The sequence below is a fragment of the Bombus bifarius genome, unplaced genomic scaffold (genome assembly GCF_011952205.1).
Source record: "Bombus bifarius isolate JDL3187 unplaced genomic scaffold, Bbif_JDL3187 scf7180000008208, whole genome shotgun sequence".
Lineage (NCBI taxonomy): Eukaryota > Metazoa > Arthropoda > Insecta > Hymenoptera > Apidae > Bombus > Bombus bifarius.
This window is the reverse complement of record NW_022884511.1, coordinates 528,005-553,380: the sequence shown is the minus strand read 5'-3', so window position 1 is coordinate 553,380 and position 25,376 is coordinate 528,005. Positions and strand designations below refer to the sequence as shown.

At 35.6% G+C, this 25,376-nt stretch overlaps 5 protein-coding genes across 7 annotated transcripts in view; 3 read left to right on the top strand and 2 right to left on the bottom strand.

Annotated features, from left to right (window-relative positions):
* Positions 1-3,175: 3,175 nt before the first annotated feature.
* On the top strand, positions 3,176-5,426 carry LOC117210678 (5-methylcytosine rRNA methyltransferase NSUN4). The gene is made up of 8 exons (XM_033453918.1): positions 3,176-3,256; positions 3,339-3,521; positions 3,616-3,979; positions 4,045-4,227; positions 4,336-4,622; positions 4,716-4,840; positions 4,911-5,048; positions 5,136-5,426. Exons 1-8 carry the CDS (start codon positions 3,176-3,178, stop codon positions 5,275-5,277), a joined length of 1,503 nt encoding a protein of 500 aa, XP_033309809.1. The 3' UTR covers positions 5,278-5,426.
* Positions 5,427-5,472: 46 nt separating this feature from the next.
* On the bottom strand, positions 5,473-9,890 carry LOC117210677 (putative inorganic phosphate cotransporter). The gene is made up of 9 exons (XM_033453917.1): positions 9,812-9,890; positions 8,183-8,415; positions 7,535-7,768; positions 7,364-7,451; positions 6,811-7,043; positions 6,573-6,722; positions 6,374-6,506; positions 6,040-6,281; positions 5,473-5,780 (listed from the first exon to the last, which is right to left on the bottom strand). The coding sequence occupies exons 1-9, from the start codon at positions 9,828-9,830 to the stop codon at positions 5,604-5,606; spliced, it is 1,509 nt and encodes a 502-aa protein (XP_033309808.1). The 5' UTR covers positions 9,831-9,890; the 3' UTR covers positions 5,473-5,603.
* Positions 9,891-10,753: 863 nt separating this feature from the next.
* LOC117210641 (sperm flagellar protein 1-like) lies at positions 10,754-11,966 on the top strand. Its single transcript, XM_033453854.1, has 3 exons — positions 10,754-11,120; positions 11,202-11,489; positions 11,576-11,966. The coding sequence occupies exons 1-3, from the start codon at positions 11,009-11,011 to the stop codon at positions 11,842-11,844; spliced, it is 669 nt and encodes a 222-aa protein (XP_033309745.1). The 5' UTR covers positions 10,754-11,008; the 3' UTR covers positions 11,845-11,966.
* Positions 11,967-12,000: 34 nt separating this feature from the next.
* LOC117210644 (U6 snRNA-associated Sm-like protein LSm3) lies at positions 12,001-12,837 on the bottom strand. The gene is made up of 3 exons (XM_033453857.1): positions 12,660-12,837; positions 12,461-12,568; positions 12,001-12,347 (listed from the first exon to the last, which is right to left on the bottom strand). Exons 1-3 carry the CDS (start codon positions 12,678-12,680, stop codon positions 12,165-12,167), a joined length of 312 nt encoding a protein of 103 aa, XP_033309748.1. The 5' UTR covers positions 12,681-12,837; the 3' UTR covers positions 12,001-12,164.
* A 282-nt stretch (positions 12,838-13,119) lies between these two features.
* The window catches only part of LOC117210638 (wiskott-Aldrich syndrome protein family member 3), a 33,915-nt gene continuing 21,658 nt past the window's right edge, over positions 13,120-25,376 (top strand). For 2 of the 3 annotated variants that reach the window (XM_033453851.1, XM_033453849.1), the window contains exon 1: positions 13,120-13,998. The gene's annotated coding sequence lies outside the window, so the exon portion shown is untranslated. The remainder of the gene's footprint in view (positions 13,999-25,376) is intronic. The other variant, XM_033453850.1, reaches the window with a different exon arrangement.

Here is a 25,376-nt window from a genome sequence, read left to right as displayed (position 1 = left end):
GCTTGAGAATGCTTTACGATCACTTATTCATCGCTACCATTAATAAAACATGGATATATTCATTTTTAATCTCCTAAACGCGAATTTGCCAACATCGATGTAATGAAATTTACGTTGCAAACGACGTTCGCTAATAAGATTGATTTTATCCACTTTCTATTGAAGGACACAATTATTCATATAACGAAAGATGAGGTTATGTAGTTGCTTATTCCTCCAATGATGTTTCATTTATGCATAAAGATATGAATATTCTTATTAATTAAAGTGATCAATAAAGCATAATCTGAATAATATCATCCATTAACTGAGAGGATCAATTTTAATCAAATTAATTTTCCAACATCTTATTTAAACACCGATATCTTGCCCCAAAAAATAAAGCGGAGGTAGACAAAACGTGCCTGTATGATAAAACGTTCCTTTATGCAGTTTTCCATGGGGAGCCGCGGTACCAAAGCATGTTGGTACCAGCAAGTCGGCCTGGCGCGTGCACGAGCGCGAGAATCCAACATATAGAATAGGTCACACCCTCTGGGGACCATTATTACCGAGCACTGTACGTGCACGTGACTTGTATAGGGTCGAGACAAGTGGGTTGGTGCAGTCGTTACTGTTGTCCTCGGTACCCCCTGCTCGTTCAACGACCCGGCATGTATGCACTCGCCATGCCGCGATGTACGCATGCACGCATGCATGCACGTGACGACGGGAAGCTCGCTGCTGCGCTGGAGAGAAGCAAGGCGTAGGACTGTGACAACGAAAAAGTCCAAATCAGAGTGATTTCGCCTCTTTTATCCGAATCTTTTCCCAAATGCGCACAGCACCACACGCATACTCCTGCGGAACAATTGGCCGCTATGGCGGTGAATGTATCCGTTCTTCAACCATCAACCGCGCGAGGAAATGCGGAGATTTAGAAAGGAATCAACCACCTATTGTGGAGAATGTATTGTGCCGATACGCGGTGCTAAGTGCGTGCTCGCAGAGCAACAGGAGATATCAAAGAATTCTCACGAGGCTACATCGAACCCTTATAATCGGTACAAAGGAGTCGCGCCATATTTTACACATCGCGTAACGTGTCTAAGTGAGATTCGAAAGAGCAAGTACCTGGGAAAGGGTTTGAAACTCGAGAAAACGTGTTTGAAAAATCGTGGCGATATTCGTTAGAGATTACGTGCACACGCGGTGCCGCGGCAGTTAGAGGCGCGCGCGCGCGCGTGCGTGTTAAATCGAAACTGCGCGAAGTGAAACGGCAGGGTCACGTGGGCTAGAGCAAGTGGGACCAAGGGTCACGAGAGACAGGAAACGGTAGTATTGTGTACCGGATGTCGTAACTTCCGAGTCCTCTGGCCTCGCTGTTTCCCTTTGCGGGAGCACGTGTGCGAGCGAGTAATATCGGGGAACGCGATGACACAGAGATTCCGAAGGGGCAGCGAATTTCCTTTGGTATCGAAGAAATTTCGAAACAGAGCACGAATTGGAAGATACACGAGTGGCTGGCGAGCGCCCTAACGCGCCCTCCTCGAGAGATCAGCCGAGCGAGCAATAGAACGAGAGTATGAGTGTGGTCGTACTGTCGAGGCTCTCTGATAAGAACGAGAGGGAACGAGGGAAAGGAAGAGAGATGGCGGGAGAGAGGGAGGGGGAGGGAGGGAGCGAAGAAAGAAGGGAGAGAAAGGGACGGTGGCGAGAGAACGAGAGGGAGGACGGCGCGCGCGCGAGCGCGATCGCGCGAGGGGCGGGAGGAGGGTATAGTCGTCGTGAGCTCCTTACAGTGCATTGCCTTTACGATCCCTCGAGTCCCCGTCACACCCCGTGCCCCGACAAATCGCGTACGACGTGCCTCTCATGAAGAGATCCACGAAACCAGCTTCGCCGTCGAGCGATTCGGGTCGTCGAGATTCATCGAGAGGAAGAGTTTCTGTATGCGTGACAATGAACACAAAAGTATTGACGAGGTATGTGTCTCTGGGCATACACAGGGTATACCGCACCCCATGGACTAGAGTTGTGATCTTCACTTGGAAGCAAAAGAGCTGATCTCCTGCGCGACGACGCGACGTTCTCTTTTCGTTCCCCTCGAGAACACTGAACTCGCGTCTACTGTCTATAGTGGAGACTTTCACCAGAGTATGTTGTACGCGTTTCGAGGGTAACAAGATTATCGTGTCGGCCTCACTCGATTCTCAATTTACATTTCTCACTCTATAGATACGGTGGAATTTTTCGAAATCACATCGCGCGAATGCCAGAGGACATGTTATATGTTCAAGGAAGATTTTACGACCAGGTCTATGAAACGCGTAAATATCGTAAACGCGTAAATTCCGTAAATACGAAAAATCGTGCATTAAAGCGTTGTAAATTATGGGAAAAATTTCAAAGTTTCCTAGAATACGTTGCAACTTCATTCTTCAGGTACCGAGGTTTGTATACCTCCGAAAACAATTTACAAGCTGAGATGGTTTATAGCATCTAAAATAGGTTCTTCGAGTAGAAACTTTCGAAACAGCCACGTTTCATGGCGCACGGGCGCCTTCGCAAGAGGGGAGCACAAAGATGTGTTCGTCCTCATCCCCACCACCCCCATTCACTCCATCTTGCTCGGCACGTTTCTCATCTCGATGTCACGACAAATACGTCGCTTCCTTGTCGTCTGCATCTAATATAATACATAGGTCGATTAGGTATTGTATATACTTACGCGTGCATGCATATAACTTTTCAGTTTTTGTTTGTATCCTACGACGTGGAGTTTGCAGTAAAGAAAGTCGGCAAAGTAGGAAAAGAAAGGGTCACGCAGAAGTAAACGCTGAATTGATAAAAAAGATGTGACGTCCAGTGTTAGAGACAAGTAGCACCGGTAGTACCGTAACTCGTGGATTTGTCGGTTGTCCTGTTTCACCTGTACCTGCAGTTCACGCCGGATCACGCCCTTCTTCTTTACACCGCTCTCACTAACGGTTAATCGTCGTCAACTACTTCTTGCGTTCGAAAGAAAATTGAATACACAGCTAGCGCCATCGAGTAGCGATATCGAGTAACGAATTTTGCCGCCTCTTCGGTTTCTTTATTTTCAAGTATATCAGACACATATATACTTGGGAACGTAAGTTAGAGAGCTCATGACATATTCGGTTCCAATCGACTAATTGGATATTTCAAAAGAATGATAGTGCTACTTAATAAGTTAAAACTAAAACAGATTGTACAAGTATCTGCTCGATATGCACATGAAAAGATTCACTGGGTTTGTATCTTTATAACCCTATGATTAGAACTCAAACATTCTCTTTGAATACATTTGAAAGAATATATAATTATTATCATAGGCTAAACTGAAGAAAAAGAAAGCGGCAAAAGATAAAGCACTTGAACATTTTAATGAGTTTTACGCAGGCGTTTATGGAGATAAGTGGCCAGATATACGAGCTGCATTGTTATCAGAAGAATCTAAATATATGGCTGTGGTTAATAATTTCAGTGATCCAGAAAGAATCCAGCCTGAGTTGGAGGTACATTACTGTAATACCGATAATATTGCAGATAATAATCGTAAACTGAAAGTATTAAAAATGTTGAAGAGTTGTATCGATAAAATTGTTACAGTTACTTGGTGCAATAAATTTGAGGAGTTTATATAATGTACAAAAAGAAAATGTAGAATTCTTTAAAACTAAAAGAGCAGCAAGATATGGTAATTTGCCAGATAAACAAAATTCAGAGGACATTACAACATCTGAAGATCAATTAGCAGAACTTCAAACAACTTATTCTACTAATTATCCAAATTTATTCGAAACATTAAATGCTGAAACTACTGAATTTGTTAAGGAAGATCAACGAATACCTACAGAACTAAAATCAATAGATGACAATTTAAATGAAGTGGAATTAGATACCAATCGTATCGTCAATTCATCCGTAGACTCAGCTATACTTCAGGAATATATACCTGCTACCAAAATAAAAGGTTTGTTTAATTCTAATGTTTCTTTAATCAAAATTGAAATATGTATTTACAAATATGTTTTATAGGCTTGGATGATTGGGTTTTGGAATCTGACTATTATAGGTTTTATGATAAAGCTAGTGATTTTCAAATAAATGTTGAGAAAGAATTTGTTCTGCCATTTCCAGAACATTTGCATATATATGCTTTTGAAAGAGAAAATAACAGTAGATTTCCAAATCCTAAGAAAGGATCTACTGGTGTTTCAGGTTTGTATCATTTTCTATGGATTTTAATAATAATAATAAATTAAATGTTTATGTATTTTAGAATATTTTATGAATTATTTTATTACTAACATATCCTATATTTTTTAGATTATTACTTGTTTGATGGTGGATCTATACTTCCTGTGTTGGCTCTAGATATACAGTTTAATGATATGGTCCTTGATATGTGTGCTGCACCTGGAGGGAAAGCTTTGACCATCCTCCAAACTCTTATGCCTCGTATACTGGTTGCTAATGATGTTACAGAATCTAGAATAAAAAGACTCAAAAACGTTATGAATCAATATGTTTCAAACATGTGTGAAAAAGAAAATATGTTAATTATAACACAACAAGACGCCAGAGCAATTGATGAGAATGGTAGATATAACAAGGTGTCCAGTTTGATACAATGTTTTCTATTGTTTACTTACTTTGTGAATGGAACAATATCTTATTCAATATTTTACTCCTCTTAACTTTTTTAGATCTTAGTTGATGTACCATGTACAACGGATAGGCACATTTTACATTCTGATGACAACAATATTTTCAAACCAAGTAGAGTTAAGGAAAGATTAAAAATGCCAGAAGTTCAGTCTGAGATTTTAACGTCAGTAGATAAGATATCTTATTTTATATTTTTTAAGTTTGTCATAAATAATTGTATTTCCTTTCTATAGGACTGCATTGAAATTGGTTTCAGTAGGAGGTACAGTTGTTTATTCAACATGTTCACTTAGTCCTGTACAAAATGATGGTGTTGTACATGTAGCATTAAAAAAAGCGTGGGAAGAAAACAATTCTGTTATGGTCGTAAAGTACGTATTTATATATTTCTCTAAATAAATAATACTATTATTTTTATTGTTGATATTGACTTCTGATATATTATATAATTCTCATAGAGATATGACAGAAGCACTGTTACCCTTACGATGTCTATATAACTTTGGTAACATTGACTTAAAATATGGTCATATTGTTGTACCTAATCTGAAAAATAATTGGGGACCAATGTATTTTTGTAAAATGGTGAAAGTGCAATAGGTGTGAATGACTGAGAGCCCATTGGATAATTAAAATTAAATAATTAAATAATGAAATAATTTATATTTCTATGCAGACAATTGTAAGTATGTAACATGTTGCTATAAAAAAGAGTAATATTTAATAAATATGTACATGTACAGTTGTAATGTAAGAGGTTATAATTATATTTTATTATTTATTGTGATAAATAATGTGAAAAATGAAACAGTTCATTAATGATATTAAATATTTAAGTAATTTCTTTCGCACAAGATGATTACTAAACCTAATTGTTCAATATGAAGTTCAAAAATCAATTCACATCATACACTCAAAAATTACATTCACTTCATAGACTTTTCTTTTAATGGTAATGTTTGATCGCTTGCTTCTTCATCAGCTGGTTTAATTTTGTTCCAAGGTTGTTCTTCTCCACTTCCAAAAATAGTGTAGACTAATATCTCGATTATGTATAATGAAACAGTTGTATAAAATATAATCCTCCATGCTCCTATAGTTTGCTATAAAACATTTGATGATAATAATATTAATGATAACATTATAGTTACTGAGATAAAGTATTCGATAGAAAAAATGTAAAATAAATCGAATTTTGCACTTTATTCATAAATAATCACTATACCATAACGTAAAATCAATCCCTTAATGTTTCGAGTTTTTTTAAATCTAATAAATGTATAAATTTGTTTCATGTTTTCATGCCTAGAAGCTTGTTGCTTGAGAGGTGTTAATGATATTTTACTGTATATAGATACTTACATTTCCGTATGTCAATTTTCCGACAAATATTGGTACAACAAACCCAGGTATGGTAGCAACACAGTTTGTAATGGCGACAAGAGTACCAGCAAAATTTGGTGCAATATCAATATGATTTGATAAGAACCCGCTATACATTCCACCGATACATGTTACTCCAATAGTCATTAATGTAACCGCTAATGTTCGACTACAACCAACATATGATACTCCTATTAAACATATCATGGGAATAACGGATGCTAAAAAGAAATATATTTTTGACTGTTATTACCTAACCCAATTGTATGCTTTTAAATTATACATATACAGTATATACAAATAGTAAACTTACACAACAGTGTTCCAATTTTTCTCGATACCGTTACCGTAATTAATTTTTTGTCTTGCATAATGGCTAGTATCTTACTAAGCACCATAGTAAAAATCCACATACATAAAAATGGCATCGAAGAAAGACCAGCATTCTATAGAAAAAGAGAGTTATTAGCGATATTAATTTAAAAAATTTTAAGTTCTTGCTCAATACTTACAGAACTCATATCGAACTTCAGTACTTGATTCATAAAAGTAGGCAGCTCGATAAGCAACATGTACCAACCAAAATTACTGCAGAAATGAGCGATTAAGATTGCCATAAATGGTTTAGATCGTAATACCTCGCCCCAGGGAACTGATAATTTCTGAACAATATTACGAATATAACAAATAAAGATACTAATTATACATATATAAAAATCTTAAATATGATTTTTGTAAAATTTGACAAACCTCTTTATGTCCGCTGTTATTTTTATTCTGACCTAAAGATTCCATAATATAATCCTTTTCCTCTTGACTAATAAACCTCGTTTGTTCCTCTGGGCTATCTTCAATCATAATCCACCATGCTGTACACCAAATTAGACAAAGTGCACCTTCGATATAAAATATCCATATCCATTCGAAATTTGCAGCCAATATTCCCGTTAAGAGTATAGAAATCACAGTACCTAGAGCAGTTCCTACAGAAAATAAAAGTTATGTATAGTTTCAGAGATAGATGATTGACTGTGGAAGCGAAAATTAAAAATTTGAGAAATTTTTATTTTCGTGCATAAATTTTCAATATATTATTAAATGCTTCAAGCTGTAATCATTAATCGATAAAGGCAGTTTCATGTTATTGTATTATGTATAGATTAATGTAACCCGTAAAGTAGTGTAACCGAAGTTGTAGTTTCAACCTTTCCCGATTTTTTATTTAAATGAAATAAAAAGATTATATCTTTAGATAATAAAAATTCCAAATTATTTAATTTCAATTAGCAAAATTTTATTTTACCTGCATAAACAATCGAGGCAAGGACGCTTCTCTCGTTTGGTGGAGCCCACTTAGCAATCATAATGTGCATTGCCGGAAATGTTACACCCTGTAGTTTTATAATTTTATTATAATATTACATATTTAATTTCAACACCTATTCGGAATATTTAATAGTTTTTTTTTACTAACACCACCGATTCCTTGAATAAATCTCATCAGGATGAAGAGAGAGTAATGCATTTCAGCAGCAACAGGTGATAATATAGATGCTACGAGGTTTAGAAATACCGATCCGTTCATCACCCATTTGGCAGATAAGAGTTCAGCCATTCTGCCGCCCGGAAGTAAGGATACCATATAGCCCCAAAAGTATGACGATAAAATAAGACCTTGCAAAGGTTCATTCCACACGAATGGGCCATCCTATATAAATAAATATCAATATCACATCTCTTTTCAACAAAAATTTCTATTTATCTTGTGGAGCTTGATATACAGCACGATTAGAGAAATCGTGAGAAATAAAAATAAAGTAATAGATTTATTTTTCTATACGAAAGTAAGAAAATATATAGCAGGATAAAATTTTATATAATGTAATCTTTATTTTATTACGGATCGAATTATTGTCGTCCATATTATACTGATGCAACTATATTAAAATGGAATCATTGAAAGGTAAATACGATTATATTTTATTTTTTTTGCATTGTATCTAAGTATGAAGTTCCCATGTACGAAAATTGTTAATATATCTTAATGCAAAATTACTATTTAAAAAATTGATATTACTAATTGTTATAAAGTTATCAGTAATACATTTATACATATATGTACCTCGGTGATTGTTTTCGTCTCGTTGGAAAGAACACTATCGTGGTGACATTCGTCCATAGTAATTACAGTTGTATTCTCAGATTCCAATTGATGCAACGCGGATAACTTTACAGCAGTGTGGTTCACCATAGCTACGATGGCCACACTTACGTTTACCTTGAACCCGTAGATGATGGCGAGCCCGATAGAACCCATGATTGCCATCAGGTACCGTATAGGGAATATAATGTGTCCTACAAATACATTTAAAGTCGACGTGTTGATTACTTATAAATAAGCAAAAACGAATTTTCAGATATGATTGACTCGGTAATATGATACCGCGGGGAAAATCATACCGCAAGATACGAACAGAGGACGTGCCGTTTGGCACGAAGTACAGGTGAAGGAGTCATCAGGTATTCGACTTCTTCATCTGTTTGTGCGGTTATACGATTTTGTATACGTATTGTGCACATGAAAATAATACATTCTTTTTCGAAAATAGATTCAAATATCCTAATTATATTTCTGTTCTATAATTTCTAGAGCTATCTTTAAATAAAGAATTCAATTCTTTAATATAAATAAGGGTTTATTAAACAAGAAAGTCAAAAGATAAAGATATAACTTATATGATCTTTCTCTTGTAATTTAGTTATATTTAATTAGACTTTTATTTTAAAAGTATTGTGTAGGTATATTATTTGTCTCGAGATATTCTTTCATCCAGGACAGAATTATGAATTATAAGAAATATTAGGAAAATACTGACAGATATACCGACAGATATACTGACAGATATGAAAGAATGTTGTAATTACACATTCCTATCATATGTAGTATTTTCGTGTTGATAAATAATATTTTATCATGGTTTATTTGATAACTCTATATTCAATCACTTTTTAATAAAAATGATAGCCGTAAGCAGATGCGTTCAGTGTACTAAAGCGAATATCTTTTATAAATTTTTAAAACTTTCTTTTTATCGCAAGCATTTATTTTCGATCCAGATATAGGTCAACGAGCACGTAAAATGAAGTTCCAGAATATCACTTGTCAAAGAACTGCTAAACAAATATATTTAACACAACAATATTTACTTCAATGAAGATCAAATAATAATACAAATAGTAAATTAATGTTTTATATTTTGGATTGTCATAGATTGTCAATTACATTTGTCTATGTAAACACAAATGGAAAATATATTAACTATGAAGAGATAAAACTTTACAGGAAAAATTATCACCTACGTATGTTAACGATAAAACCAAAGAATTGCATCAACCATATAAGAAATAACAACGCGGTTTACAACTTGATTACATATCGCTTCAATTTACGTCTTATTCCCCAATTATCTAAAAATTTGAATATAATATATAATAAATTTTTTAGCTTTATTTTAAACTTATATAGTTGTTTGATACTGAAGTATTTGATATTGAAATATTCCAATAAAAAATTTGAAATATAGATCAGAGGACATTTGAAGGTCATAGGTATGGAGCTTCTATGAGAAAAGTGTGATGTAAATTGTAAGAGCTGGAATTTACTCATCGTTTCCACTTTTTCGAAAGAAAGTTATTAATATCCAATCTCTAGTTTAGAACATATTAAAAGTAAAAAACTGTAATTACTCACCCTTGTGTTCTTCAGTCATGTTTTTTCTTGAGTCAACGACTAACAATCTCTTTCACCACTTCGAAATATACTTTTTGTAAGACGATAAAATTTTTTAACGTAGTATGACTAAAAATCTAACTTTATAATATGTTTAAAATTAATAATTATCGACCACTTGTTATTTTCAATCTCACGATCATCCAAATTCGACAAGAAACTTAAATTTGGAGAATATAATTTATTTGAAGAATATCGAATTTTAACCGGTTATCGAATATTTAAATTCAAAATTATCATTTCTTCTGATTCGATGCCTAGTGCGTGCAACGTGCCACTGAGGTCGAATGTGATGCTTCTGTTTCCTCAAACCTTTCCGAGGAGTACGGGCGTGCGCCTCTTCTATAAATGCCATACCCCGCGTGAACGCAGGCTCGAACGCACCGTCCTCAAACACCTCCGTCGCTGTGACGTGATCATATTTACGCTGAACCTGTCCATTGATTCCAAGAATGTCTCTCTTCGATTTTAGTGAAATACAAGAAGTACAAACGCTATCGAAATACTTCATCCCTATTTGACTGCTAATACGTGCAACATTTACTTTCCGTTATGAATATCCGAATTAAAATACCAAGCAAATATCACGTTTCCAAATATCATTCATTCAAATCTTAACTTGCTTTTTTTTAAATATATTACTCGAGAAATTTTGACTGTATTAAATTATCTAATACATTCACAACGAATAAGTTATTTAGATATTCGTTGCTAGTTAAATTGAAAAGTTGAATTGAAGAAAACTATAGACTAGAAAACTATGAATTTGATTGATTTGTAATTATTTGAAAATTTATATAAGACAAATAAAAGTTAGTTTTTTATGTAATTGAATCTAATTTTTTAGTTGCATCTTATGCAATGTTCGAAGTTTAGTTGTCATTCCGCTTACCGTTATTTAATCTGACGCAATGTGGTACACGTGACGTTTGCCATGAGCATAGTTCTGAAATTAAGACGTGGTAAAACAAACTAAAATTAATCAAACCGATGCAAAATGAAGTTGCATTCGTAAAGAGCATGCAGTATACATATTATGTCGACCTAATAAAAATTTGCAGGCTGACAGAATGTAACAAAGATATAGCGATACATTCGTAAATTTCAATGTATGAAAAAGTCATTTTCTGATTTTACTGTTGTAAATGATAGAGAAATATGAGTGTAGAATTAGAATCTACTGCGAACCTCGAAGAAATATATACTTGGATGGAGCAAATACCATTTTCCAAACCAAAAAAAAATCTTGCTCGAGATTTTTCTGACGGTGGTATAAAACAAAGTTCATATTTTAGAAAATAATTTTGCAATTCTTTGTGTGATATTTAAAATATATTTCAATAACTTTTAGTTTTTATGGCTGAATTGTTAAAACGCTACTATCCCAGATACGTCGATATACATAATTATATTCCTGGAAATAGTATTGCAAAAAAAATAGACAACTGGTGCACTTTAAATCGCAAAGTACTTTCAAAACTTGATGTAAAATTAGGAAAAGACGTGATCAATCAACTAGCAAATTCGCAACCTGGTGTTATCGAAAAAATTTTAATCGAACTGCGAGCTAAAATTTTAAAAGATTGTAATGCGGATAGAAATTCTTTATATGCCGAATATGAAGAAGACGAAAAGAAAGGTAAGTGAACGATTACAATAAATATAAAATCTCGTGTAAAAATTTGTATAAGAAATTATTTAAGCACAATTTCATTCCTTGAAAAGAAGTTGTTAAGTCAGTGCTCAACCCAGAAGAAATAGCAAATAAAACTGTTCCGCGTCATGTCTTCGTTCGACTAAAACAAGAATTAGAAGAAAAGAATGAACTGATAAATATTCTTCATCAAAAAGTGTCTCATCTAGAATCTCTGATAAAACTGAAAGATCAAAGAATTACAGATCTTACGTCACAAATTATAAAACCCATAGAACAAAGTATTACACCAAGAACTTTTGCAGCTAGTACAATTTCAAAACTTCGAACGAAAATATAACTCGCCAAAATTTAAAAAATAATCCTTTAAGAATATTTTAAATAAAATTGTACTCCAACATTTATATTATTTATAAACATTTAATGTAATGTACTGTTTTAATATAGTATACCACAATTTAATTTCTTTTGTCACGTTTAAATTATAAATTCTATATTTATGTTATATTTAGCTTTATTCGAATTAAATCCGTTACTTTCACAAATTTCTTACAACTGTCAAATGCTAGTACAAAAGATTGATAAAATCGTATCAACATGGAATTTAACTCAATATTATCTATCTCTTATGTTTAGATAAATTATATATAAATAGAAATTTTATATCGGTGCTCTCATGCTTGGTGGTGAAACCAAAATTACTCCATCCCCACGAACAAAAAGCATAGAGATATTTCTTTTAGTTGTACGATATACTTCTTCGTAAGTTTCCTCATCAATTTCTACTGTAGTTACAGTCTCTTCTGCTTCACCCAATACCATATTTAAATGCTGATCATAAGCCTGCAATGAAAAGTTTTTGTATAATAATTAAATATAAAACAGGTTAAGAGATATATACATAGATATAATATAGTAAATAACAGGTACAATATACTTGTAAAAATGATATTTACATGTAACCGTCCTCGTAATTCTCTCTCATTTCTCATTTTAACATATATTCTCTCATCCAGACTCAATCTTATAAGATCTAGGGGTTCTTTAACATTTATTGCTGGTACCTGAAAATGTATATATACATATATATATGTATATATATGAGAATAGAGTAGGTTAGGTTCATATTCAGAATTTTAAATCAAGTGTTTTTACCTGCTCTGTCTCATCAGCCATAATGTCATTAAATTATTTTTAATTTGCTGCTAAAACCAGATTGAGTTTTATGTTTATACAACTATAAATGCTTGGTTAAAACTCTTTATACGCTCACCCAACTATCGCGCGGCATCATTCGGAATTCGGATAAACCGGCAATACTATCATTTCATCATACCATACAACCACCCGGTAAGTGGCGCCACATATTCCTTGAAATATATTTTCTTTACTTAAATGTACATAATTTTGCTTTTCATTTGTCAAAATTTAATTTGTTGTATACATTTGTCGTATTATTTCTAACGACAACGGGGCAATTTAGATCTATTTCGTAAAATGTTCTTTTTATAAATTATTATTTGTTGGCAGAAAAGGTATTTTGATTTTCCCGCGTGCTAGTTATTAGGTTACACGCATCGAGGAATAGGCGCTAGTAGTCAACGATAGGAATCAGCGTAGCTTGAGGTATTGCTAGAGCGAACAAGCGCGAGGGAGCGAGCAACGCCATTTTCTCGATTCGCGGGTGAAGACTGCGTGCAGTGTGTGAATCATTTGGCAAAGTTTTTTCACGTTTCTGCTTAACGACGTCGAAATTACGAGCTGTCCAACGGCTCTGGTGCATTTATCAGTGTTATGTATAGACACGCGGCCAGCTGTACGGTAGATATGGTGAGTTCAGAGAGATCGAAGCGCTCCCGGGAGACGTGACGTCTTGTCAGTCGGCCTTTTCCCATTCCCCCTTCTCGGTGAGCTCCCGCAGGGATGGGTCGTGCAGAGTTGTCGCTTATGATAACGTAACACAGACTAAACGGTTAACGGAGCGTTCGTTCGAAATTCTTGTCAGCTACGATTTTACGTGTAATAAAAAGAGTCTTGAAGGAATCAGGAGTCCGTAGAATGTATGGTTCGAGCCAATGGGCGGAGGTTTAGGGCGGCACATGGCTGTTGGGGCGCCGGCTGTGCAGGGGGTGGTTTTCCCGACGCTAGTTCGAACTGACGAAAATTCACCGTTCTTGTCAGTCACTGTACTGTGTGCGTATGTATCTTTTAATCGAGATCGCGTGTAATTGCGGCCGGTCACGGTTCGGATAACAAGTTCATAGTGACAGTGGAAAGAGAAGTACTCCGTTATATGTCTCGATTTTCTTACCGAAGAGAAGAAGCAACTGGAGGCTTCAGCCTTTCGCGGATTACGCGCGTCTCTCGTGTGCTGTTCTGCATTTTCTTCACGTAAAGCTCGGACAAAGGAACCAGCAGTGATCACGGACGATTCTCTTCGAAGAGAAATATTTGGCTATCTTTGTGTTGCTGCGAACCAACTACAACGGGCAACGTAAGCTCTTCTCCTTCACATATACTTCTCTGAATTGTAACACTGTGTGAACCGCTTAATTTGACCTTCCACGATGATTTATCAATGGACCGTTAGATCGTACGGAATGTGTATGCGTCAGCATTATCGATCGATGCTTGTTGACATACTCGAGATTCGTTCCTTTTTTTTTTCCTGCGAAAGCGTGGTACAATACACTTTTCCATCTAATTTGATTCATTTTCATAGGCGTAACGTCCAGAGATTTCAGAGGTTATTTCTTAATTTTCCTTATATTTATGTGACCAATATATCTCGCGCAAACGAGTTAGTAAAAGGTACTTTTCTTGTGAAATGTTAAACGTTACCGATAGTATAGCTGCTTCAACGAAGACGAATTTTGCCGCAGTTTTATCGTATCTCTTACATCGTTACAGATGTCTATTGCGATCCTATAATACATGGCGCTTGGTGATTAAAATTCACCGTGACATTCATGCGCCAATTAGCTCGCCCGGCCTTTCGACCTTGTTGACATTTTAAACGTTTCCTGCCCTCCCAAGAAATCCGATAGCTAACTTCATACGTACTTTCAACGGTTACCTCGCTAATCTTAGATCATCTTTTTCCAATAGGTCTTCCCGTGCGTATCACTTCTGTCATTCTACAAATTCCCCTCCGCTATAGGTGCATACATAGCCGCGTTCACAATTTGTTGGTTTTCAAATTTGCAGAACGAAATTAGCTGGCGCAATATGTTATCAATAAGATGAAATTAAGGATGGTTGCATTGTTTTCACAAAAATAGTTTATTGTCTGGATTATTCTTTGTTTTCTTGGCGACTAACGTTAGGGAACTATGGAATAGTGTAATTAACGTAGTTAATAGATGTAATTTACGCGTTGCATATTTTTAGAGATAATTGTTGGTTGTTTGAATTTTTTCGCTGATTTATCATTTGGTAGTATCTGTATTTTACTGAACAGTGATGCGATAAGTTTATGATACATACACAGGTTTTATAATATTACGCCGTGAGTACCCGATTAACCGGTTTAATTGAGACCAGACAACCCCGTTAAATCGAGACCAATTGGTTAATTTGGGGGAAATGATTAAACTGAATATGTTTATCTATAAAATTTCGTTCGTCTGTGATTTTACAGACGAACATTTACTGATATTTCTTTTGATATCTCAAATGTCTTGGATGATTTTATTACTTGATTTTAATAATAATATACGTATAGTTAACTCAAAAATTTTTATCGAATTCAACGTAGAAAAAATATAATAAATATGTACTTGTTTCATCATACAATAGAAAATTTTCCAGGTACGATTTAATTCAATTAAACTACCATGCTTTTTTTCATTGAACAATAAGAAGTGTGTGGCGCTGAGCGATGTATATACGTATGTAATCATTAGTTGTTAGTTTTAACAGTAACACGCGCTAATTTGTATCGAATCGTGTGCACTCGGTGAATTTCGGTATGCTGCAAAGCAGATTGCGTATTTGCGCTTGTTTAATTCGGATACATACTATGTACGTAATATCTTGATCTTGAACAGGATGGAACATTTGTGAAAACGGATGAATATTTTTGCGCGATCTTCCATAGGTTTGCACGTTTGTATCCGGTTTTATATTTTACGTTTGATCTTTTTAATGAGAAATATGTACCTTGGTCTCATCGTCAACTAAACAATGTAATTAATCTTATTCACTTGTTTAATAAATTATGATAAGTTATTAAATATGAATATCGTAAATAGATTATGCAAGGGAAAATTACATGCGCCAAAGATTTATTTAATCTACATTTCGAATTAACATCAACTAATGAAGACTATATACAGGGTGGTTGGTAACTGGTGGTACAAGCGGAAAGGGGGTGATTCTACGCGAAAAAAGAAGTCGAAAATATACAATAAAAAAATTTTTTTTTTTTATTTTTCCATCGAGACAACGATCTACAGCGAGATCCGTTATAACGTACCGCACGCGTACCGAGCGAAAATTCAAAGTCGATTTTCTCGAAAACAAAGCCTCAAACGAAAAATTTTTCTTCTATATTTTCGACTTCTTTTTTCGCGTAGAATCATCCCCTTTCCGCTTGTACCACCAGTTACCAACCACCCTGTATAAAAGACGGTGGCAATATAACTAGGAACGAAAGAGATCGCTATAAAATTATCGTTAATGCAGCTTTATTTTTGAGCAAAGTGACTTTAACAGTATCGTATCAAATATTCAGTTCTATTCCTTTCTTAAGTTTATAAAGATATGGATTTACATAAACATTTGCAGTTCATCGGCAAATATGTCAATGATATATTTATCATAGTTGGACGGTTCATCGTCTTGACTTGGGAATCGAACGATTTTTCACCAATGTTACATGAATAATATTGTAAATCGCTGTATTATGTATAGAGCGAAACGCGCATATATACGAACACGTGTTGGGACACGCGACGTGTGCGGGAGACCGAATTCAAAATAACCGTGTGTTTTATGGGTGGAGTACCGTCGAGATATTTCTTTATTCATGAGTGTAAACGACGAAGCGGCACGGTGTGCATTAATCCTTTGAAATGGTCGCACCACCAAAGCCCACCAAGCCGACGAGTGTGTTTTTAACGCTCGTGTGCATTGAAACGTTTTACGCGGAAAACAGAATGACAAATTTATGCATCGGGTAAACACAAGCAGCGAGTTGCTTCGCGGACTTGTGCATTTGCCAAAGATGGTAGGCATCGATGGTTGATGACACGTTATTACCATAGAAGATGCGCGTTTGGTGCTTTAAATACATAATTAGGCAATTGCTCCTTTATGTAAAGAGTATTTTTTACTAAATTTTCTCTTTTTTTTTTAGGTTTTTGCTTCCTACGTATTGGGTTTCTTGCCCAACTAATTTATCATCTTTAGTTAAAATATCCTAGTAGCATTTCTTTCATTTTTCAAGATATATTAGAATGCTTGTAGTTGGATTAATGATTTATTATTAAAATTCTTTCTATCATAAAATTAATGCTTAAGGGGGCGGGGGGGGGGGGTAAGGTTAATTCGTACAAAATAAGGCATGTTTGTGTGAATTATTTGTGACGATACAGTTAAAATCTCTTTATTAAAACCAATAGTACATTAAAGTATGACATTCGAAGAATATTGTATAAAATTTTCACGGAGAAATATTAAAAAATACGGCAATGGCAGTAATTATTGTAATTAGTGTCTCGGAAAAAAGTAGAATTGCTCATAACTTGGTGCTGGATCATTTGAAATCAAAAAATCAAAGTTCATTCGTTAGGTAACAGTTTTCCCCAGGTAACGCTGGGAGGGTTTTTCGAAATTTCAATTTCTCTCTTTTTTAGATCACTTTGAAGAGACAATTAGCCGCAAATTTTCGCAAAATCGGCTAATTTATCCAAAAAAGTGAAAAATTGAAATTTCGAAAGACTCTCCCAGCGTTACCTGGGGAAAACTGTTACCTAACGAATGAACTTTGATTTTTTTATTTCAGATGATCCAGCACCAAGTTATCAGGGGCACCGCAATTCTACCTTTTTTCCGAGACACGTCCGAATAATTGCTGCAATTGCCGCATTTTTTAATATTTCTCCGTGAAAATTTTATACAATATTCTTCGAATGTCATACTTTAATCTACTATTGGTTTTAATAAAGAGATTTTAACTGTGTCGTCACAAATAATTCACAAAAACATGCCTTATTTTGTACGAATTAACCTTACCCCTCCTCCCCTTAATCGTAAGAATCGTAAGAATCAGTCAAATAAAAAATTTCTAGTGGAAGATGTCAAACGTTTATTCACTATCAAAGTTGCCAAATTAGTACATAGTAACGCTAAATTGATACGAAAGAAAAACGCGAGATCAGCTAAAATGACCAGATTCACATTTACATACGATCTTAGTTCTAACACCATAATTTTCTAACTTCGTAAAACGTTTCGAACCAAATATCTTTTTCTTCTCAACAGCATCCATGATTGATTTGCATCTCGACCGCTTTTGCCCGCTCGAAGATCCATTCATATCGATTTACGCAGAACGTATTAGCTGTATGCGTCATAAATTCATATTAGTCGGTGGTTTACAAGGCTCACTGCATTTCATACAAACAATAAAGGTTATTCCGTCTTACGGTGATTCAGACGCAAAACCGCAGATGAAGTAACGCGACTGTCAGCGGACAAAAAAAATGATTAAATTCCGCGTACGATGCAGAATCTAGATTTCAACGTTTTATTCTCAAATCCATTATCAACGTGTCGCTAAACAAGTTCTTCTAAAATATCGTATTTCACCGATGAGTTTCCAATTTCACGTGTAAACAAGATTTGGTTTTAAAAGTGTAACTGACTGTTTCGGATTGTTAAAATTCATATAGATATTAAAACGATCAATTGGATTTGCGACACGTTCGGATGACTCGAAGCAAAAGGTTATTTGTTTTGTAACTGTACATTCTAAGCATGCAGAATTACATCGCGACGTATCATCTTCTCAGCTGGTAGAAAGCAACAGTTATATCATCCTGTGAATACTGGTCGTGATGGTGACGATGAAATTCTTAATCATGCCCCTTTAACGCGAGCAATTTTTCAAAATTATTCAAATACGGGAAGTGTTCGTGCGAAATTGAATAACAGACAAGTGATAAATTTAGTTAACACGTTTTACTCGTAACATGTGCTTTGCGGTACGAGAACTAATTGAACTAAACCACAGTTGTCTAACAGGATGACTACAATAGTACTGTATATATTTAAGCATTGCACGATCGCACCAAACGTTTCGTTTACTTAGCTGTCTTACCAACAATGAAACGCTTTCGAACGTATTTATGTCCGTTCTTCGGTCAGAAATTCATGCAATGCAATACGAGAAACGAAACAGGTGCACTGCACGACGCGAATGTTGACCCTTCGTGGGCTGTTTACAGCATAACGGTGCACGGGTAAATGGTAGAAGAATGGTAGAGTAGTTGCCGAAGCACGGTCGAGCGATCATCGGTTCGGAATCCGCCGTAATATCACCATGGCTTTCCACTTTCTATTTTTTTCTTCTTTCTTTTTTTCGAGAAAAAGCGCATCGTTACGCGGCGCATTGTTTCCACATCCGTGGTGATTGCGGAGAGCTCCTCTGTGCTTTTGCCAAACGGTGGAATGTGGCATATGGCAGAAGAAACGGGGACAACTTACCTGCAGGCTTCCATAATCGAGCGTCGTTGCACAATCCAACGCGTTTTGCATCGCGGCTCGTTTGTCCACACTTTCGTGTTGTGTACGGTGCAAGAAAATCTTTGAAACACTTGGTTTAATATCGACGAATTCGATGCAACGATTTTCGACATTATGCCGTAATAATGCGATAATTTCGACATGTTTCTGTCGTTTATAGCGTTTCAAAGTAGTAAATGCATTGCCAATAAGTTCCGCGAGAGATACGCATATTTCTGATAATTATACGTAACATTGAAATATGAATGGCATGGATCAGTAACTGACGCGTTCGTTATTTTCCAAAATATTGCTTACGCGATATTAGCCCTCGGGTATTAACTCAATCTTTTTTACAAGAGATCATCTTTAAATTTTCCATTAATTGTTTGGCTAATCGATTTTTCCGTTAATCGTTGTTTTGATATTTTAACTTCTACTACAGCTGACCATCGAACAATGTGCGCGTATAATTTTGGAATCTCCAAAAACTTGACTATGTATGTACATATACGCGTGTAATAATCTGTTGTCGACTGAAAGCTTTATTCTGTATACTACATATGTACATACACATGCTATTATTGTATTCTTATATTAAAATAAGTTAGAGAAAAGGAAATGTTATTAAGAAAATTACCTAGTATAAGGAAGAGAAAATACGCATATACACACACGCGCGCTTATGTTATTTAAATGCATATTACATTTGCTGTGATGATCCGATGATTGAAGCACGACTGATCTCACGACAACGGCAATGTTATTGGCATTATGTGCCCGATTGTCTTTTAGCAACGGCGATTCGCGTTCTTGTAAACGCTCTTCGTTAGCCGTCTAGTTTGTTACAAAGTCACGATTTACTACACGGTTTACATATGTACATAGTATGTATCTTTTCGTGGAAACACATACAATATTGACCAAGAAAGAAATCCGCGTTGTACAAACCCATGTTATTTGAGGGTCAGCTGTATGTTATATTTAACTAGATAAAAAGGAAACATCGTTTTGTCGCTCTCAATACGTATTTTTCCGTCGTAATAATTTTTTCCCATACAATGTTCAAATAACGAGTTATTCATGCCTCGCCGATTCACGTCGCCTCCTTCTTTTTATTTCTTTTACTCGTCTCTCTCGACTGTTCGTTATGCTCTTCTTTCATGTTCAATACGCGCGCTTAAATTTCTCCGGCACGATCCAGTGTCACACCAGCCCGACAACTTTTTCTGTCTCGCATAACGATTTTCGAGTTCTGCACCGTGTCCTCTTCTGCTTTCGGCATCTGTCCCAGCGCATCACGTTCATAAAGACAAGATTCAAGCAATATCATATGTATTTATTAATTGGAAATTTGACTCGTCAGTCTTAATTTTTCCTTTACTTCTGTACAATTTTCTTTTCCTTTTACGCGTTTGCTCCTCTTTTATTTTCGATATCTTATTTTTATTACACTAAGTATTCGTAAGTGATTAAATAATTTTGGTACACTAAAAAAGATCCGTTCTCTCTTAATCGAATGCAAATTAATCAAATTTGCAAAGTAGGTATGACAAAATGATGACAAAAATAACACATAATTTTTTTCATACTTTTAAATAGAATTTGTCAAAAATATTATAGACAATCATTAACATGTTACAAGCACCATGTAATCTATATATATATATACGTATGCATCTGTGTCCTTAGCAGGATCGTAAAAGGAAAAGAATTGCTCAGAGTAGAATCTAGAATGACTACTTGACCGGTTCTGGTAGAGAAAGATAAAATTATCTACTTGAAGGCAATCTCTGGTTAAAAATTTGTATCTTTGTGTCATACTTCCTTGAAATGTTTTCGCTGTGTCGTAAATTTTTTTCTACATAGGAAAATTTAGACTGACGGTATTGTGGTCATTTTATGATATTGAGACTAGGAGCCTCAATTTCAATCTTCTAAGTAGAAACAAGATAATAGACAAGTTGCAGGTAATGAAGAATACAATACCTTCACTTTTCGCAAGGAAGTTGCTTATACTAAAAAAAAAAAAAAAAACCTAAAAAATTACATATACTAAAAACTACACTCTGAGAGTCCAGAAACGTCTGGCTGTTCTTTCTATTAAATTTGTTATTCTATACCTATAGCTGTCAAATACTCGTGACAATATTTACTTTCTACAAAAAGTTGAAAACGTGTACATATTTCTGTATATGACATCAGAAATGCAGGAAATCTTGAGAATAAAGAGATTTATTTCTTAAGCAAGCATTCAGAATTTTATTATTATTATTATCGAAGGATTAAATTCGTTGGAAAATCAATTTACACACCTGATATGTGAGATAATAATTTTAATGTATGACAATAATAATCTTCGCATCGAGAACGGTCGGTTTCTGACTAATCAAATTGGAGCAACGAACGTGTAGTACTTATACGCATGGAACAAGTGGATCCGCCTTTGCCGCGTCTTTACTCTCTATTAATCGAGCAGTACATGCTGTTACGTTTGTGTTGCATAATATGTATTCCTACGCAGAATAATACCTGACCGCGTTTTCAGACACATGGTATCCGAGAAATTGGGTCGCGGTTCTAGACCTACCTATATTGGACGATGTACAAAAATATTACGTATGTTCCACGCTGAGTAAAGCAGCGGAAATGCTCCCTGGCAAGCAGTTATCGACTTTGTTCGAGTTCAGAACGATGACGATCGAACGACTGTGGTGTACATGAAATATTCAATTTGCACTCGGCTAATGATGGATAGTGTTTATGACTATTCAATCTGTTTTTAATCGCGTGTTTAACTAGTGGAAGGGGTAAGTTTAAGAGTGAAATTGGTTCTTTTTAATAGTGCTTTTATCAGTTCTACACATTATATGGCACTTAACGGTAATGTTCAATAGAGAATTGCATATTAAGTTTGAAAGTCATTAAGCATGAATCAACAGAGTGAAGTGATCCGTTTACTCGGCGTCATTTCTCGAAAGTGAAAAGTGGCAGTAAATTGCCCGTCACTTTGCTCCATTGGCAAGCCTTGTCCGGGTGGCATTGAAGGTATTGAAACCAATTTTGATATCAAGGCAAATGCCTCTCGGCATGGAAAAAATCCTCCTCCCTTCGATTTCTCTTTACGAGCCGATATCACACGATTACTCGTCGTTAATCATCATACCTAAATAGTTCATCAAGATCTTGGATAATAGGCATAAATTTTCCTTGCAACCGCCCAATTTCGTTACCTTAGAGGAAGCAAGGTGGCGCTTTGATATCTTATTCGTTTTATCTATACGTAATAATTTAATTGTTTAATTTACAATCATTAATATATTTTTCTGTATGTCTCAGATTCGAGTCTACACGTAATTTTGCGATACGCGTGTAATATCAACTTAAAATGTTGAAATCAGCTTAATTATTCGATTTAATTGTATAGCCGCGTACTAAGATCAAATTTTTGAGATCACGCAATGAATAGAAGCTAGTTTATCGGTCAAGCCAATTCAACTAGGTCTTCGCATCGTGGATTCTTAAATGGAGCTTTGGACGCGATCTATCTCTCTTAAGACGTCTCGTTACAAAGATCTGCTTATCCACGTGCATATTGCATGCTCGGCCTTTGACGTTTTGTTAATCTGCACCTATGTAATCAGCAACTCGCATAAACGCAGCTGCGGTCGAACATGCGTCGATGAAAAGTATCCGTTTATAAGAAAAAGATGCAAACGATTCGTGACGTATCGTTCCATTGCCTTATTTGCGCCTTCAATTTTATTGGTACTCGACCTCGTGTTATACTCGAGAGTATAAGTGTTCCACATTAATTATACGCAAGAAGGATTAATTTAGATGGCATCGTGTCATTGCTGTCTGCCGTTGCTGGCTGCTGATTCAAGCTTAAGCTGTAAAGTGGCGTAAATGATTGGCCAGAGTACACGATACTCTGTACAGTGAACGTCGACGGTGTAGTGACGATAAAAGCTGCGCGAACTCGCTAACTCAAAGCACTGCCGTTAACGATGCCTTTTAATTAACTTTTTCACATCTATAGACGATGTAATTCGCAACATTGTTCAAAGATCCGGGTAAAAATCAAGAATCTAACAAATCCTTCTGAAAGTATGCGAACAAACTCGTTAACGAGTTTCTCAAATGAAATATATCAAAATAACACTACAATAACGACTTATCAATTGATAAAATAGCACCGTAATTATTGCGTCACTGAAAACAGTGTCGTGAGTCACCGACAAACTGGTTAACGAGCTCGTAAGATTAAAAATCTCACGGAGTATCGATACACGTAAGTTCGAAGAAATACCTGAGAATTTTGTGGCTTTCTCCTCGATCGAAAGTCCGCAGTTACCTGCCCGACAGGCGCTTTAACGTGGTATTGCCAATGACCTGAATTGTATTCATCGATTCCCGTTCGTACATGTTGGCTACGTAGCTAACATGTTACTGCAATCGTAGCACTGACATCAGCTCCTGTAATCCACGTTCGTATGATCAGCAGTTCAGTGATGCAGATATAATAGCGAGATTCAATCGAAGGCAACCGTCTATCGTATACGTTGCGTGGTACTTTCGCATTGACCTGGCTGGAAGCCAGCGTTTTACCGTTCTTTATGTTTCTCTTTTGCTGATAATCACATCTTACCATAGAATTTCCAACATCTTGGCTAACATTCTTCTTTATCCTTGTTCTCTGTTCCTTTTTTCTTCCGTTCAAGGATTTTTATGTCGGATGAATTTACTCACTTTTCCGCTGTCCTTGTATGAGACGTTGATGGAATAGAACCGTGAGATTCGCGTGACGAACAAATGAACGTATTTGAAGATTATAAGAGAAGAACACGATAAGTATTCGATTTTTCCATTTTACACCGCTTAGAGCCAAAGATGTAAGTTTTTTAAAAATAGTTGCCAAGTAGATGGAGTTTTAGGGAAAATTTGTTTTTACCTTAAAATATTTATTTCTCCAACTCTTTAATTTTTATGTTATCAATAGAAACAGGTATATTTTTAGTATACAGGAAGAAGAAGCATACACCCTATACAATACCCTACTCAGCATACAAAATCCGGGTCGAAGCAACAAAACAACGCAGATCGTAAATCTCTGAACAGTGAAAAATCTTTTTTGGAACATCCTTAAACCATCCTTTCCTTCTTCTCGTTATCCCTTCCATTTCTCTTGTCTTTTCCCTTGCACCCGCGAATGTCGCTGCGCGGAATGAAACATTCGATGTGAAAACACGGTTTTCTTTCGCGTCGCTTTTACACGCCGCTTGGAGTATCAGCTTAGCCGGGGAACTGGCTGGATTTTTTCCATTAATTTGACTAATGCTCTGCGCGAGTCGAGCTGCGAATCGCCGCGATTACGCGTGAGAAGCAGATTTCGTGCCGAGGATCGGTAAATGGAAGCGGTTCATTCAAACAGTCGAGCGGAGGCAGAGTGTGTCTCGTAATAGTTGAAAGGCCGTTGAATGGGAGAATTCTGGCTAGGCAGACGATGCTGATAATTGCGAGAGAAACAGGTTTTTATATCTGACGACATTTAAGAGAACGTAACTAATTGAGTCGCGTGAATAGGACGAACGCGTTTTATGTAGATGGAAACAATTTTTTTATAATCTTGAAGCGTCTACATGGTACACAGTATACGTGCTTGGTGTGCGGGTGTATCATTCTTTTGATCGTTACTGCTTATCTACGATCAGCACGCGCGATACGGAAATACTGCACGTGCATTTATGTATTCAACGATTCTCGTGGTCGCATTGTTGAAGTATACTTACATCACTTCTGTTCACGAAAGTATTCTAAAGACTTGAGTTGTTGGAAAAATCGTGGCCTTTGCGAAGCAGAGAAGGAGCAAAAAAGTTTTAATGCTTTTTTATAGCCAACGTAAATATCGGTATCTATTTTTAATAACTGGTAACAACAACATTTTACTCATTGTCCAAAGAAGTTCAGCCTGGAAAGAACTATATTGAGTCACAATACAAATATTATTTATCTATTTTTGTTTTGTATTATATTAAGAATAGTTTTTTAATAAAACTTTGAAAAACTTTTATTTACATGTTAGGTAGAACACATTATACAGTGTATAATCGGATGATAAGAGATAACGATAGATTCTTTTCT